Below are 16,444 nucleotides of genomic sequence, written 5' to 3' on the forward strand. Positions count from 1 at the left end.
TATGGTCTGTGTGATACTGCCTTGGACATCCACCAAAGCCATGGACAGAAGCCAGTAGGGATTGTATCAGGTGATGTCCATGTACTACCAGTCTTGTGATCCAGTTGCATGATTGATGTTTTGGTTTGTGCATTAATGATATTGTCATCCTACCTCTTGTGAGTAGTGTTTCCTTTGCCTATGACTCATGGATGGAAAGGAGCTTACATTAAGTGTGTTCATTTTTCCTTTTTTTTTTCCTTTTAAAAATGGGGTTTATGGATTTGGTAGGGAATATTGTTGATATTGGATAAAATGTAAATAATTTATTTGTTCATGTTATTGTGTCCTTTGACTATGTCCTTTTAACGCAGATAACACATAGTGCATGTTGGTAAACCACTTCTACTTGAAACTTAAGCAAGATTCCTTTAATACACAAGTTGCAGTTTAGGAACTAGTTTAATTAATGGTGAATCTTTCAGGTTATTGCACTCAACCTTGGTGCATGAAAGAGATAATCTCGTTAAACACACAATGGCGCTACCTAGACTCTGTTAAAAACTATGGTATAGAAATGAATTAGTCTGTGGCCCAGTGACTTCAGAGTGTTTAAACAAATTTCCTGAAAAACTTTACAATGATTAACAATCTAGGCCGGGCGCGGTGGCTCAAGCCTGTAATTCCAGCACTTTGGGAGGCCAAGACGCGCGGATCAGGAGGTCAGGAGATTGAGACCATCCTGGCTAACACAGTGAAACCCCGTCTCTACTAAAAAATACAAAAAACTAGCCAGACGAGGTGGCAGGCACCTGTAGTCCCAGCTACTCGGGAGGCTGAGGCAGGAGAATGGCGTGAACCCGGGAGGCGGAGTTTGCAGTGAGCCGAGATCCGGCCACTGCACTGCAGCCTGGGTGACAGAGCGAGACTCCGCCTCAAAAAAAAAAAAACAATCTATATACAGTTATTATAATAATGCTATGCTCTTTATTTATTTGGGGTGAGAGGTGGGGAGCCATATCCATATAATAGAGTCCTTAACAGTTTTTAAAATAACTTATTGTGAAATACTTGTACACTCACAGGAAGTTGCAAAAATAGTACAGCAGCCACATGTACCCTTCATCCAGCTTCCCCTAATACTGACACCTCGTGTAGTTGTAGTACAATATCAAAAGCAGGAAATTGATATTTATGTAATATTATTAACTAGATCACAGACCTCACTCAGCTTTCAGCATTTTTAAAAAACCTGCATTCATTTGTGTGCATATGGTTGTCCTTAACAGTTTTTGTTAAAAAATAATTAAGCATGAATTTAAATGGATTTTTTTTTTTGCTTTTGCTTCTCTCAATTCTGGGTTGCTGATTGCCAGTCAGCATTACCTCTAAGCCTGGCCATATAGGTTGACTTTTATTTTTCTTGCTATTAATGAGTGTTCTTACCTCTCTCCTTCAATTTCTGTAGGCAGTTCAATTAACCTCCCGAAGATGGCTGAACCTGCAGGAATACCAGAGCAAGAAACTGATGTCTGACAACGGAGTGAGAGTTCAAAGATTCTTTGTAGCAGACACTGCAAATGAAGCTCTTGAGGCTGCTAAGAGACTAAGTAAGCTTATTCATAATGGGTGAAATACACTTGCCCAAATCAGTGAATTCACAGGTAGCAGTTTCCTACTAGTTAATTTTTTTTTGTTGTGGGTTAAACTGAGGGGGACAGATACACAGGGGAGAGCTTAGAATTGCAAAAACAAAAAAGTCCAGATTGCCTCGTGTACATGTGTGTAAGTGTGCAGGAATCACGTGGTGACTGCAGGATGAGGGGAGGGGTCTGCTTTTAGAGCTTTGTCTCTCTGAGTCTTCAGTCCTGCTGACCTGGGAGGAGATGTGGAATCACAGGACGGCCTTCAATGTGATGGCCTGGGTGTAGGAGAATAGAGCTCTTCTTCCCTGGCACACCTAGAGGTTTCCTGTAGACCGGGCCCTGCCTGACGCATGCTGCGTGAGATTCATAGGCACCTCTGTGTCCGCAGTTCCGCCAGGATCACTCACTGGACGCACTTGGCCTGAGTGTCAAAAACCTTAGAACAGGCTCTTTGGGGTGGCTCATGCCTATAATCTCAGTACTTTGAGAGGCTGAGGAGGGAGGATCATTTGAGTCCAGGAGTTTGAGACCAGCCTGGGCAGCATAGCAGAACCCATTTTATACAAAAACTTAAAAAATTAGCCTAGTATGGTGATATATGCCTGTAGTCCTAGCTACTCTGGAGGCTTAGGCAGGAGGATCACGTGAGCCCAAGAGTTTGAGATTGCAGTGGGCTATGATCACACTAATATACTCTAGCCTGGGTGACAGAGTGAGACCCTATCTCTTAAAAAAAAAAAAAAATTTAGAACAACAGACAACTTCACTTTCTTTTCAGTATCCCTTAGGGAGGGTATATCCTCAGAAATTCTTACAGTACGAGCATGAGGGTGTTTTCATTCCAGCCTTTTGAAAGGAAGAATTGTGCAACAGTGGAGCATGGTTCAATAATGTGTGGAGGGAATGGATGGAAGCCTTCAACAATATTTGATGACACAAAAGGAAATTGTGATCCATGTTAACTAACAAAGGAAATGATAACTGCAATTTAAAGAAGCAAAAAACATCAATTTAGGAAAACTTTATTCTTTTACATGAGATAGCAGCACATAGAATGTCGCTCCACGGTAGTTTTTCAGAGATTTTAGTCACTATTTCACCCAGTTTTGTCAGCTGTGGGTTAGTGGCTGGGAGAAGCATGGCTGAAGGGCTTGAGAAGCCATTCATTGCAGAATGAATCAGTTGTTTACATCCTTCTTTAAGTCCCTTAGAACATGGGGAGAGTGCCGTCTGAGTGACTGGAGGAGACCAAAGGCAAGAGCATGACTTTAAAGTCAAGCTAACTTTGCTTCAGTGTTTTGCTCTCCCTTTTACCAGCTTTGGAATTTTGCAGAAATACCTTCTCCGTCCTTGCCTCAATTTCTTTATCTGTAGGTCAAAACTAATAGTACTTATTTCCCAATGCTATTGCGAGTCTTTAAGAGTGTATTAGTCTATTCTCATGTACTAATAAAGACATACCTGAGACTGGCTAATTTATAAAGGAAAGAGGTTTACTGGACTTACAGTTCCACATGGCTGGGGAGACCTCACAATCACAGTGGAAGACAAAGGAAGAGCAAAGGGATGTCTTACATGGTGGCAGACGAGAACTTGTGCAGGGGAGCTCCCATTTATAAAACCGTTAGATCTCCTGAGACTTACTACCATTAGAACGATATGGGAAAAACTGCCCCAGTTATTCAATTATCTCCACCTGGCCCCACCCTTGACATGTGGGGATTATTACAATTCAAGGTGAGATTTGGGTGGGGACAACCAAACCATATCAAAGGGAGATTGTTGTGTGGTAGAACATCTAGCCAATTTTCCTACTCACACATCCAGATATTAGGGATCAGGTCCTGCTGTCTGCCTTTCAGTGAACATCCCCCTCTGTGTGGTATACAGACTCTCTAGGTATCAGTCTGGATTGCCACTGTCTAGTAGGAGTATAATGTGAGCCACGTAAATATTTTAAAGTTTTCTAACAGTCACATTAAAAAAATGAAAAAAAAATGGGTAAAATTAATGTTAATAATACATTCTGTTTACTCCAATATATCTAAAACAACATCATTTCAACATGGAATTAATGGAGTCATCAATGGGATATTTTGTGTTCATTTCTTTGTCCCACTCTTCAGAAACCTGGTTGGAATTCTACACTTCCAGCACATCTCATTTCAGACTAGTCACATTTCAGGTGCTTAAGAGACTCATGTGGCTAGTGGCTGCCATCTAGCACAGTGTAGATATGGACACCAGAAGGATTTGCATGTGCGTCCTCCAGCCTTGGGAATGCAGTTGCTTCCCACTAAAAATAAAGAATTGTGAGTAACAACTCAGTCTTGTCCAGGGATCAGTAGCAAAGGTTGAGAGTGTAAGATAGAGGCACTCTCCATATTTCAATTTTCTGATTTTCTATGCTCTTTTAAGAGTAAGTGCATAGGTACTTCAGCTAGTAATTGTTGTTCTTTGAACTTTTTAAAGTTCTCTCAGATGCTAATACACCAGACCCTTTCTATGTTATGTCAGTTGAAATGTATATGTGTTCTTTTCTGGAACAAATATTTATTGAGGGTTTTGTGGACACAGCTATGGAAGACAGGCAAACCCTTTTGCTTCATAGAATTTACGTTCTAGAAATAAAATTAATTTGTAACTTTCAGATGTTAAATGTAGAAAGTGAAGTGACTTATATTTTAATAAATGAAAATTGATTTCATTTTTAAAAACTATCAAGATTGGTTTTTACCATGAAAAAATCCCAGTAAAATTAGATCTAAACCTAGATGAGAGCTCCTCAGTGAACTGTGATAATAGACTCAGTAAAGGTTAGTACTGTATTCCAGCCTTTTCGTAAGAAAGGGTCATTTTTGTTTTATACTCTTGTGGTTTGGGGATTGGGAAGTGAGAGCAAAGAAATGTAAAGTTCAAGTTGGTCTTTGATCTTATATCCCCATTATTTTCTTTGAAGCACTAGCATTACAGGTATAACTAAGTTTTTTTAAGATAATTCTGGAAGCCAACTGATTACTCCCCTCACCTCTCTTAGGCATAACACCTAATCTCTTTGAGATATTCCTGGAGATACGTACTTAGTGAACTAATTGACTTCTTAGTTATGGGTTTGTTTTATGAACATTAAGCCATTGTATTGTGGTTGGGGATTGTATACTATGCTTTTTATTTTTATTTGTATTTGTTTTTTACTTCTTTTAGAGACAGGGTCTCACTCTGTCACCCAGGCTGGAGTGCAGTGGTGTAATCATAGTTCACTGCAATCTCCAACTCCTGGGCTTGACTAATCCTCCCACCTCAGCCTCCAGAGTAGCTAGGACTACAGGCACACACCACCACACCTGGCTAATTTTTATATCTTTATTTTTTGTAGAGAGGGGGTCTCTCTGTGTTGCCCAGTTTGGCCTCGAGTGATCCTCCTGCCTCAGCCTCTCAAAGTGCTGAGATTACAGCCGAGAGCCATTGCACCTGGTTGTATCATGCTTTCAACAGAATTTCTGCTCTGGAGGAATGAGCAGTGTTGCATTGACGTGATGGAGCTGGGACAAGGGAGGGAAAAAAAAGAGACAATAAAGCAATTTTAAGTAAAAGAAAATTAGTTCTTCAGGTATGCTTTCAAGAAATACAAACTGGATAAAGGGTTGAGAATGATAAAAGGATTGAGAAAATTAAACTGGATAAAGGAATGGAGAATGATGCATGATTGTGTGTGTGTGCATATAGGAGTGTGTGTGTGTGTGTGTGCACGCAGGTTTCACCTGTGCATATCTGTGATGCTCCTTAAGGTGGTGTGGCCAACAGAGGGCCTGTTCCTGTCTAGGGCTAAACAGCAATTTGGAAAATTCAAGCTCCTTATTTGGTGAATGAATGAGTAATCCTTCCCGCACTCTGTGAGTAGTTTTGGTAGAAGGAAGGACTCCTCTGATTTCTGTTGTTGAATTGTTTTGGTCTAAGGGGAAATTTATAGCATTAGAAGAGGATATGAAACCAATTCTAGTTGGTTAAAAGTGAAATGAGTTGATCATAAATATAAAAATTGTGTGCACATCACTGAGATTAGCTGGAGAGAGCAAAGCAAGAAGGATCTGGCAAAAATTCAGAGTATTTACATTCTTGTTACCACAAGATTGACAGAACCAAGAGCACAATTGAAATTTTAGCAAATAGATTTGAGGTTAAGATTAAAACTGGATTTTGCACACATCTTCCTGATTGTACTGAAAAAATGGGACCTTCACCCTGTAATTATGATACTATCATGGGAGAAAATTGCCTAGAACGATAATGTGTTTAACATTCAGAAAGTGCTATGTAAGATTTTATTGCTATCATCATCATCATCATCATCATCATCATCATCATCATTGTCGTCGTCAATGGCAGCAAATTCCAGGAGATTCATTACTGTTGTGATTCTAATGCACAGAGAGATCAGAGACATCATAATAACTATCCTGCTAATCATGTGTTAGGAGAGTTCATATTTTAATTAGAAAGATTTGTAAATAATTGAAAGGTGTTTGCTTACCTTTCTACTTTATTCCTATTTTGATGTGTTTTGAAATGACATTTTATAAAATATTTTGACAATAAATGTGATGTTAATCATATCTGTGATTTCCAGGGTGACCTCTGTGCGAATTGTCTCTTTCTTTGTGCCTGAACCTGCATTCCAACTTGTCTGTTGACCACTTGTTCGTGGGTGTCTTTGGCACACCTGACCCAAATGGAACTTGTCATCTCTTGGTTGCTCCAAAACTTCTCTTCCTCTTCTCACCACCCTGCTTACCCAGCTGAAATAGCTCTACATCCTTAATATCTCTCATGTCTATTATATTCAGTTGGTTGCCAAATTCAGTCATTGCTTATGTCATTTTACAAGCAAGGAAACAGGCAAGATAAAGTTAAAAAAACATGCCGAGATTGTAGAGCTAATTGACAAAGATGATGGAATTTTAATCCAGTCAGATTACATTAAATCTCCCCTGGCATTTTCCTTTTTGCTAGCTTGGTGATGATATTCTTGGGAGATTTTTATGTGTGGGTCAGCATTTTAAAGATGGAAAATGCATATTAATCAAATTAGAAGATTGGATTAAAACTAGACGTGGCAGGTTTTAAGGTGCAGTATATAGAAACTGTGTAATCTGCAGATATTTTCTTAATGATTCATTTGGTTTTATCTCTGAGCAAATAGAACCTTTTGCTGTGTAGTTATGGAAAGCTTGTTAATTTGAACATTTGTTTAAAATGGGTAATGCAAACATTTTGTTTCTGAAACACTGTTCATAATGGTAAGATATTGAGTGAGATCCTCATTTTCTTGCATAGAAAATGGATTCATGTCTGAGAGAGCAAATTTAGTTTGAATTAAGTTTTTAATGTGTGGATAATATTCATTGCTGCTGCCATTTATCGGAGCCACCTTTTATAAGCACGCTTTAAAGGAGGAGTTGTTTACGTTGCATACAATTTTCTTAGGAGGCTTATTAAGTACATACTTTTCTTATGGATTAAATTAATGAATACAGTCAGCAGATCATTACAGAATACCTACTGTGTGAATGACTGATCTTCATGTTACCTTTTCAGTTCTCTTTGAAGGTGAATGAAGGATTGTGTCTCTCATATCACTGGAAAGACCTGTCTTAAAAAAGCATTTGTATATAAACTTAGATGAATCGTATCTAGGACCACTACCTTTCAGTTTTTAGAATATCCGCAATTTATTAATTATTCCATGCAAGTTGACATGAGACTCTTAACATTTGATTAAGCAAGAAAATTGCATTTCAAAAACTCACATTTTTATTTTTTGTCAGGAAAGAAAATTGAACTATGAATGGAGAAATTAATCTTCTCTGAGCTAATGACATGCATCCTAAAATGGAGATAAGGAGCTTTTATTGAACTTGGCTAGTTTTTGATTGCTTTCAGCTATAACATGTTTCCATTTGTCAATATGATAACTTGCTCTTTTGGTTTTATGTAATCGCGTCCTAAAGCCTGGTGAATTACTTAACACCATTAAGGAATTGTATTTTATGTAAAAAAGGAATTGCTGCCCATTGGCTACTGATTGACATGTACTATTAATCCCATAGGCAATTAAATACATTGCAAGCCTCCTTGATTGTCATGGCTTTGTCCTATCACATGTGGTTAGGATCTTGCAAAAAGATCTTAATATCCTTTTTGTTGAGATGATGGTCATTTTTGTCTTATAATGATAGACAAGGATAACATTGATTTTTATGAAGTAAGTTTGCATTTTACCAACATATCAGCTGCCCATTATTTTGACTTTGGAGTCAATAATATAAAGCTGCTCCTAGGGTAATATGTGGTCCATCAGAGGTTGAAGCGGTATCTGCTTTCTAGAAATAACAGTGGTGTCCTCACCAGATAGATGGTTTCTGTGGTGTGGTTTGATTGCATTCCTGGGTGCTGTTGGCCTCTTTGCTTCCTTCCCATTTTTTAAGTCTGATTCTCCTGCCTTCTTGGTGATTATGTGAGCCTCCCAATTTCTTTTTTGTAATTTAGTTCATGCTTATTTCAGCTAGAGTTAATTTCTGTTGCTTGCTGCTAAGAACCTGGTCTCATCCAGATACAGTGCTTCTCATAGGTCCTCAGAGGCAGTAGATGCTCACAAATAAATATTGCTATTCAGAAAATGTTCACTTGCTCATGCTCACTTGCAAATGCTACTTAAAGGAGCACCTGAATTGAAATTGATGGTTTTCCCTTACTGTATTTATAAAGAAGATACCCCATTCAACAAGTTGTAGCTTTTAATGACATTTTTCTGTTGTATGTGTTTTTACAAAGAGATCCCCCTTTTATAAAATGTTATTTTTTCTTCTTCCTAAGTCTGCAAATATAAATGGTCTTCTCTGGTCATCTCCTTAGAATTTCTCTGTGCTGAAATATCTTTTCCCTAAGTGTCTTGTGGTATTCACTGAATAGAAGCAGCAGGAGACCTGCAGAGTGAAGGGAGAGATCAAGGCGGGTTGTGGGCAGGCAGGCTTTATGGGAGTGTACTTGTAGCTTCCTTTCAGTTTCCTAAGAAACAAATGAGAACAGTACTTTGAAACTCAGTGCCTTAACTTCAATTTTAACAGTCTACTAAAGCAAGCATTAATTCTTCTTACACTTTAACCAATAAAAATAATAGTGGTGGTGTTTAAGCTTTGGGCCTTTACCATGTGCCTAGTATTGTACTGAGCATTTCACAAATATTATCTCCTGGAATCTTCATCTAAACCAAAGGGAAAGACTTTCCTTTAATGACTGGTACTGAGTATCACCAGATCTCTTCATGCCCATGATTGTGTATCCACGGTAACTAACATAATTTTACTTTCTGTCTTTTCAGTGTGTCATTAATGGAGTTATGTATTATCTTGTGTTTATTCTTATTTTTTTTTATTTTTAATTTTTTAATTTTTTGAGACATAGTTTTGCTCTGTTGCCCCAGCTGGAGTTGGGGGGTGCTATCTTAGCTCACTGCAACCTCTGCTTCCTGCATTCAGGTGATTCTCATGCCTTAGCCTCTTGAGTATCTGGGATTACAGGCGTGTACCACCATGCCCAGCTAATATTTATATTTTTAACAGACACGGGGTTTTGCCGTGTTGGCCAGGATTGTCTCAAACTCCTGGCCTCAAGTGATCTTCCCACCTTGGCCTCCCAAATTGCTGGCTGTTGGGAGGTCAAGGTGGGAAGATTATAGGCCTGGCTGATGTGTTTTTTTAAAGCTACTTCATTGAGAATGGACAAAGAAGTTATGTCGGCATGTGGTCTCATTTTCCAGGAGTTTCCCATGAAATATTATTCCCTGGGGCCTTTGACTCACCCCAGTGTAAAGTTTGGCAGTTTTGAAAGTTCAGAGGGTACTTTATGGGCTATAAATGCAGAAAAACTTTACCTAGGGTAAATGACATAGGACCTCACTGCTGTAATCTTTCTGTCTGGGTGGATTGGCCCTTTTAAAGACATCTTAAACATAATTACACAAATCTTTTCTGATATCAAAGGAACATGCTCATTATTTTGATATTGGAAAATATAGGAAAGTACAAAGAAGTAAAAAAAATCTTCTAATCTCATTACTTAGAGGAAACCTGTACTAATATTAACATTTTCTTTCATTTTTCTTATGCATGCATTCATTCAGCAATATTAATTTCTGTGTACATATGTATATGACATAATTGAGAGAGAATGAACTTGTTTCTAAATTTGGTGAGGTACTAAGTACAGTTTTGTTTATACTTTTTGTTTTAAAATTCTATATTATAAAATGAACATTGTCTAAATATTAAATATTTTTTTCCAAAATATTAATTAAGGTTTTATGGTAATCTCTAGATTGTGTTATTTCCTCTTGTAGTTATTTTTGGATTGTTCTTCTCTCTACTGACATATTAGGTAATGCTAGCATCTGAAGCACATAAGCTACCCCATTCCCAGTAGCCTGGTGCAAGAAGGATTTATTTCTTATTCACATAAACATCTAGCATGATGTTCTTGCTCTGCTGCAGGAACCTAGGCTCCTTTTGTTTTTCACTCCGCTGTCTTCCACACATGGCTGCCAAAGATGACCTGGAAAGTATGCCCATTCCAGCCACTCAAAAGGCAAAACAACCATGGAGGATTGCATGTAGGAATTTGCACGGACTGTATCATTTCAGCTAAAAGTGATCGCATGATCTCAACCAGCTTCAAGGGTGGCTGGGAAATACAGTTTCAGTTCATGCTTAGGAAAAGGAAGAATGGGTTTGATGATCATGTAGCAATCTCTTCTGAAGGTAGTGTTCAGAATCTTGAAAACGTTTGTCTCTTTGCTTCAAGGCTTAGAAGAAACATGGGCTATACAGTCAGAACAGAGCTCCCAACCCAGCTCTACTTTGACTGATTACCCTAAACCACAATTTACTTGACTATAAAATAGGGGATAATAATACGTACTTCAAGGAATGATTGAGATAGCAACCAAGATAAAACACATGTTTCACACAAATGAGGCACTCACCAAGTTCTCTTTCTTTTTTTCTTCTTTTTTGGATTGAACAGAGCCAGTGTTTTGAGCTATCGTAAACGAAATACAAAACAACTATTAAAAACATCAACAGCAGATAAAAATAAAAATTTTCAATACTTTTCAGTAACACCCAAGTGTGAAGCTCTATTTTTTATACAACTTGTCAGATAACGTAGTAATGAATATATAATGACTCGTATACTGTTGGTTGATATTTTCTAGGTAGATGAACATATAAGTCAAATGTTGCATAATTTTTAAAGAAAATGAGAATCATACTTTCTTTACATTGCAACAGAATAAATATTACATATGGAAGTATGCTTTTAAGATGCTACGCTATTCCCCAAGGTGGTTGTAACAGGCATTCGCAATATTTAACAGATGTTCATAAATAGTACTAAGGCTCCACCTGAGTTTTCTAGGCTATGGACAAAAAAGTCAGGAAATGAATTGAGAAGGTTTAAAAGAGCTATGTTACTTGATCTACCTTAGGATGAAAATGGGGTAAGTAAACAAGCTATCTCAATTACGTAATTTTTTTTCTTTCATTCAACATGGAACAAGCTAAGAGATTTGGGAGTCTGTTATTTCTCTCAAATTAAATGTGAGCCAAGTATTAGAATTTTTTTTTTTTTTTGTCTTCAGGCTTTTATTTGAGCAAATATACCAGTCACTTCAGTATGGGGAAGAGGAAACAGATGGGATGTGGATAACAGGGGAAAAATAACAGTGCTAAAAGTATTTGATATGCAAAAATCAAATTGTTCCCAGAGTCGTCAGGTGCTAGATGTAGCACTGAAAAACAACTTTACATAAATATATATTTTCTTTATAAATAACCTGTCCATTAGCATCATAAACATGAGAAAACCTGGATCCCTTTGAGACACTCTTGCTCAGAATTTCTTACTACTGTTCCTTGTTTAGTGGATTCAGTTTTAACTCACTGTGGCATACACAGTCAGCTGTGCATGACACGGTCACAATTTACCTTTCCCTCACTGTCCTCTCTTTATGCCTGTTTCCCAATGTGTGGCCACATCAGTTTCCTTCCTGCCTTCGTCCATATTCTTTCTTCCATAGTGCACCTTCTGACACAGTGAAGATGACTCTGGAGTTTGCCTTGAATTCAAATCCTGCATTTGCTTCATGATAGCTGCACAACCCTAGGCAAGTTACTTAGCCTCTAGAATCCTCAGTTTCCTCATCTGTAAAATGGGCTTAGTAATATTGCTTCCTAGGAGAGCCAGGAGATTAAAATGAGATCATGCCATGTATAAGGTTTAGCAGAGTTGCATATCCGAAAGTTTCCAATAATGGGTAGTTAGGATCATTATCATTGTCACGATCTCCCAGTTTTCGTGGCTAAACTTAATCATCACCTCTTCAGTGATGTCTTTGAGAAGGTACTGCGGTAGTATTTAAGAAGGTGGGCTCTGGAAGAGACTGCCTTAGTTTGAAGCATAGTGCCACTTCTTTTTAACTGTGTTGTAACTTCTCGAAGGCTCCATTTCCTCATCTATAAAATATGGGATGTCAGTAGTGTCTACTCATGGCTTTGGTAGGAGGAGTCATCTAGGCCTAAATAGTGTCTGGCTCGTGGGAAACATCAGTAGATGATGTGCTTTTTGCTGTTATGATAAGTAGTGTGTTCCACATCACAGCATACACTGGGTGGTGCAGGGGCTTTAATTTAACCTGTTGCCTCTGTACCCAGAAAGAGGAAGCACATTCCTTATGACATAGTTGTGAGGTGACCTTTCACATGGTACTTTTCATATACAAAATAAAGCATAGGTGTTTCCGTAAATCTGGACAGGCTTCAAGATTCATCTGGCATTTAAGCTTAGAATTTCTGTCTCCAAGTATAGGTGATCATCCCTATTGGTTTGCCTGGGACAGACTTGGATACATCTGGTACTCCACAACTATTATTAACTGCAAATCCCTTTTACACTCAAAGTTGTCTCCATGTAAAGAATAAAGTTTGTGATTACCTGAATAAAGATTAAGGATGACTCTTTGATAGCAGCTGTCGTTAACAGGAAGCCTGTTTTGTAGGAAAGACAAGGAGAGTTTTAGCTGGGCGCGGTGGCTCACACCTGTAATCCTAGCACTTTGGGAGGCTGAGGCGGGCATATTGCCTGAGTTCAGGAGTTTGAGACCAGCCTGGGCAACACGATGAAACCCTGTCTCTACTAAAATACAAAAAATTAGCTGTGCGTAGCGGCTTGTGCCTCTAGTCCCAGCTACCCAGGGGGCTGAGGCAGGAGAATTGCTGGAACCCAGGAGGCAGAGCTTGCAGTGAGCTGAGATTGCACCACTGCACTCCACCCTGGGTGACAAAGCAAGACTCCATCTCCAAAAAAAAAAAAAAAAAAAAAGAAAATGAGAGGTTTTTTTTGTTTTTTTGAGATGGAGTCTCACTCTGTTGCCCAGGCTGGAATGCAGGGGTGCGATCTTGGCTCACTGCAACCTCTGCCTCCCAGGTTCAAGCGATTCTCCTCCCTCAGCCTCCTGGGTAGCTGGGACTACAGGCACCCGCCACAATGCCTGGCTAATTTTTGTATTTTTAGTAGAGATGGAGTTTTACCATATTGGCCAAGCTGGTCTTGAACTCCTGACCTTGTGATCCGCCCACCTTGGCCTCCCAAAGTGCTGGGACCACAGACGTGCGCCACTGCACCCGGCCAAAGATGAGAGCTTTAAATATTATTCCATCAATTCATGCAGCTTTTAAATGAAGGATGAACAAGAGAAGAAAGGGCCTTCCAGACAGTTTGGGATGACTACTGGGAGTCGGGTACAGAAACAGATAGGGAGGACGAGGCTGGATTTGTTCCAGGGCTAAAACTTTCCCATTCACCTTTGCATTCCTGGTACCTGGACCATAGTATGAATTCTGTAAGTGGTTACTGAATTGAAGAGTTAATAAGAGAACAAAGACGTTCAGAAACCCTCCATCTAGGCTGAAAGTTGCCAAGCAGGACTTCTGGTGTGCATACCCTGTGGCTTTTCTCTAATGTCATTGGGTCATGTTTGTAAGCTTTGTTTAAGGGAGAAGGTAAAACTAAGAAAGCAGCAGCCCTATAGGCAGTGGTGGGAAGTTGGGAAATTATGAAGGGACATATCAACTTGGTGGCTTTGCCTGTTGCCATCCTTGTGTCCAGGGTTCTCTTCAGGCTGGTCCTCCTGTCTGATGCCACAGAACAACCTTGGTTGAAATGTGGGGATGGTTAGGTCTGGTATTACTAGGAATGAATCTCCTTAGACAAAGACAGCTTTACCTTCTGTGGGTTCTCTCTGATCCCTGGCAGGTCATGTTAACAAAAGTCCCTGGTCCATAGTGGCTTTTTGTTCTATTTACATTGATGAGCTCTGCTTTCAGTGATAGGATCTTTGGATATGTGCTCATTTCAGTTTAAAGGTGTCCCAAATATACTCATCTCAATGTCATTTTTGTCACTGCCTCCCCTTCCTCATGGAAAAATAAATCAATATTCCTCAGTATTAGACAGTAGCTCTCCATCCTTGCCGATGTTGTGTGTGTTATAAGTGAGGGGACTGAGGAAAACAAGAGAGGGCTCAAAACCCCCTGTGATTTAAGTAACCTCTTTTCAATGGGACATTAATTCATTTAACAGTCATTGAGTACCTGAAATGATCAGGTACTGAGGTTGGTTGGGCACAAGGATGACTACAAATGGTTGGTGCTTCCAAGACATTCACTGCTTGGTAGAGAGACAGATGTGTAAACCCATAGGGATACAGCGATAGTAAAGGTGTGCCCAGATATCATGGGCACACAGGGAAAAGGGATGCCTATTCCACTGTAGATGCTGGGTGGCCAGGGAAGCCTTCTTGGAAGAGATGAAAACTACTTTCCCTTTCTGACTCATTATTAAATATAATACATTTAACAAACAGAGTGTTTTTCTGACCCAAAATAGAAACCTTGTCCTTAACTTTCTTTCTCCTTGGCTCTCATGAAAATTATCTTTCAAAAGGATTAGCAAGAAGTTGGCAATTCTAGCTTTAAACAGAGAAGTAATACCTGTGATCTTTTTACTGTTTGTGTGTAAAGCTAGTTACTTGTGTTAAGGGTAAGAGAGAGGTGTGTTTCCTGATGGAAGTATAAATGGCTGCTTTCTGAGATGGATCCTATAGACAACCCGTCAAGGAGTACTACTTTAAGTAAACCAAACCACTCCTTGCCTTTTAGGTCAGGAAACTTGTGGATACCCACCCAGAGTTCATTAAACTAAGGAAGTTGGATCATCAACCAAGCCTATGAGAATGATGTATACACCAGAATGCCAGTGGTACATTTACAAAATGGAATGATTTTCTCATGACTAGAATGTTCAGATCTGCTATCCTGGTGTCTTAGGAGACATATTCATCTTGTTTTACCTTTATACAATTCTTTTCCTTTTCAAGACAAAGAGCACATTTCAACAAAACCTTAAACTTTCATTTACTTATGCTCCCATCAAATATTGATCTGGTGTGTGTGCTAGGTGGTAGAAAATACAATGGCTGAAATGTTTTGAAAACTTAGTGTATCTATAATAAACACTGTTAAGTGTTTATCCTGCTTTGTCTCACTGAATCCTCATGCTCCTTTTCTGAGATATGCCATTGTCCTAGTCCATAGTTTATAAAATAATCATCTAAGAGGCCCAGGCACAATGAAGCTTCTCAGAGTAATAGAGAAACAGTCAGTGGCCTTTGCTTCCAAGCCCAAAGTCCAGGGACCAGGGCCTCCAGCATCCGGAGCCATGTTCATGAGGTTGCTTACCTTCACTTAGGACGCAGAGCCATCTCTTCACACCCTCTTTCTCCCGAAGTTCAATTCAAAACTCTCTAGACTGGGCAGACTCCCACCCCAGCACTCCTTTCCTGCTTGAGGCCTAGCTGACATTCTGTGTCTTCCCTTCTTGGGGTGCCTCCCCAAGTCAAAACTCTCAGGAGCCCTGGTGCCTCCTCGCCTCTGTCTTGAATACTGCAAGCAGCCCCCTTTAGCTGAACAAGGAACTGGTCTGTTGTGTTTCACATTACAAAGGTATTCTCAATATAGAAACACACCTACTTTCACTATTCTCTGCCTTTTAACTTCACAGTGGTTGGAGTTTAAAGGGGTCTTTTGTGAACATTGAAGTCCCTGAAGAAGTGAATAGCTAAAATTTTCCACATGACCAGTAGTATGGAACTGTAACTAATGATAGAGAATGATACTTTCATTGCTTCTGTTTTTAACTTCTGTCACTAAAGGCTTGTAATTTCATACCACATCAAACAAATTTTTATTTGTTCAGCTTCCTTTGATTTAAGCAAAGTAGTTTTTTTTGGGAGGGGGAGGGGTATTGTTACTGGAGTCTGATTTTGAGGTATTATTTCATTTGGAAAGACTGATACAACTAAAAATCTGGTGTAATTCTTTCTGGTTTTAAAAAAGTTATATCCAGCTAACTCTTAAAAAATCAAATCCCTTTTGGACTTTTAATTTAAAGCAATATCAATGATTGCTAAAAGTCATCTATAGCTTTACTGTCTTACTGATTTTTACTGTCTTTTTTCAATAATAAATATCTTCTACCCATCACACCAGAAGGTACCAGGCTAAGGGATTTTCTGAGCCTTTGAGTACCTTTCAATTGGTATCCACTAACATATGCAGAAAATAGTTTGAATATTTGAGCTTGGTGAGGATGCAGAGTATAAGCAAACAAATTAGCAAATAATAGACTGTGAGAAATATTGTGACAGA

At 39.0% G+C, this 16,444-nt stretch overlaps 1 protein-coding gene across 1 annotated transcript in view; it reads left to right on the top strand.

Moving 5' to 3' along the window:
* The first annotated feature begins 1,451 nt into the window (after positions 1 to 1,451).
* SUCLG2 (succinate-CoA ligase, GDP-forming, beta subunit) overlaps positions 1,452 to 16,444 on the top strand; it is a 222,069-nt gene continuing 207,076 nt past the window's right edge. The window contains exon 1 of the mRNA XM_011947171.1: positions 1,452 to 1,589. Coding sequence (XP_011802561.1) covers positions 1,508 to 1,589 — 82 coding nt within the window. The 5' untranslated portion in view covers positions 1,452 to 1,507. The remainder of the gene's footprint in view (positions 1,590 to 16,444) is intronic.

The sequence above is a fragment of the Colobus angolensis genome, unplaced genomic scaffold (assembly GCF_000951035.1).
Source record: "Colobus angolensis palliatus isolate OR3802 unplaced genomic scaffold, Cang.pa_1.0 Scaffold26, whole genome shotgun sequence".
Lineage (NCBI taxonomy): Eukaryota > Metazoa > Chordata > Mammalia > Primates > Cercopithecidae > Colobus > Colobus angolensis.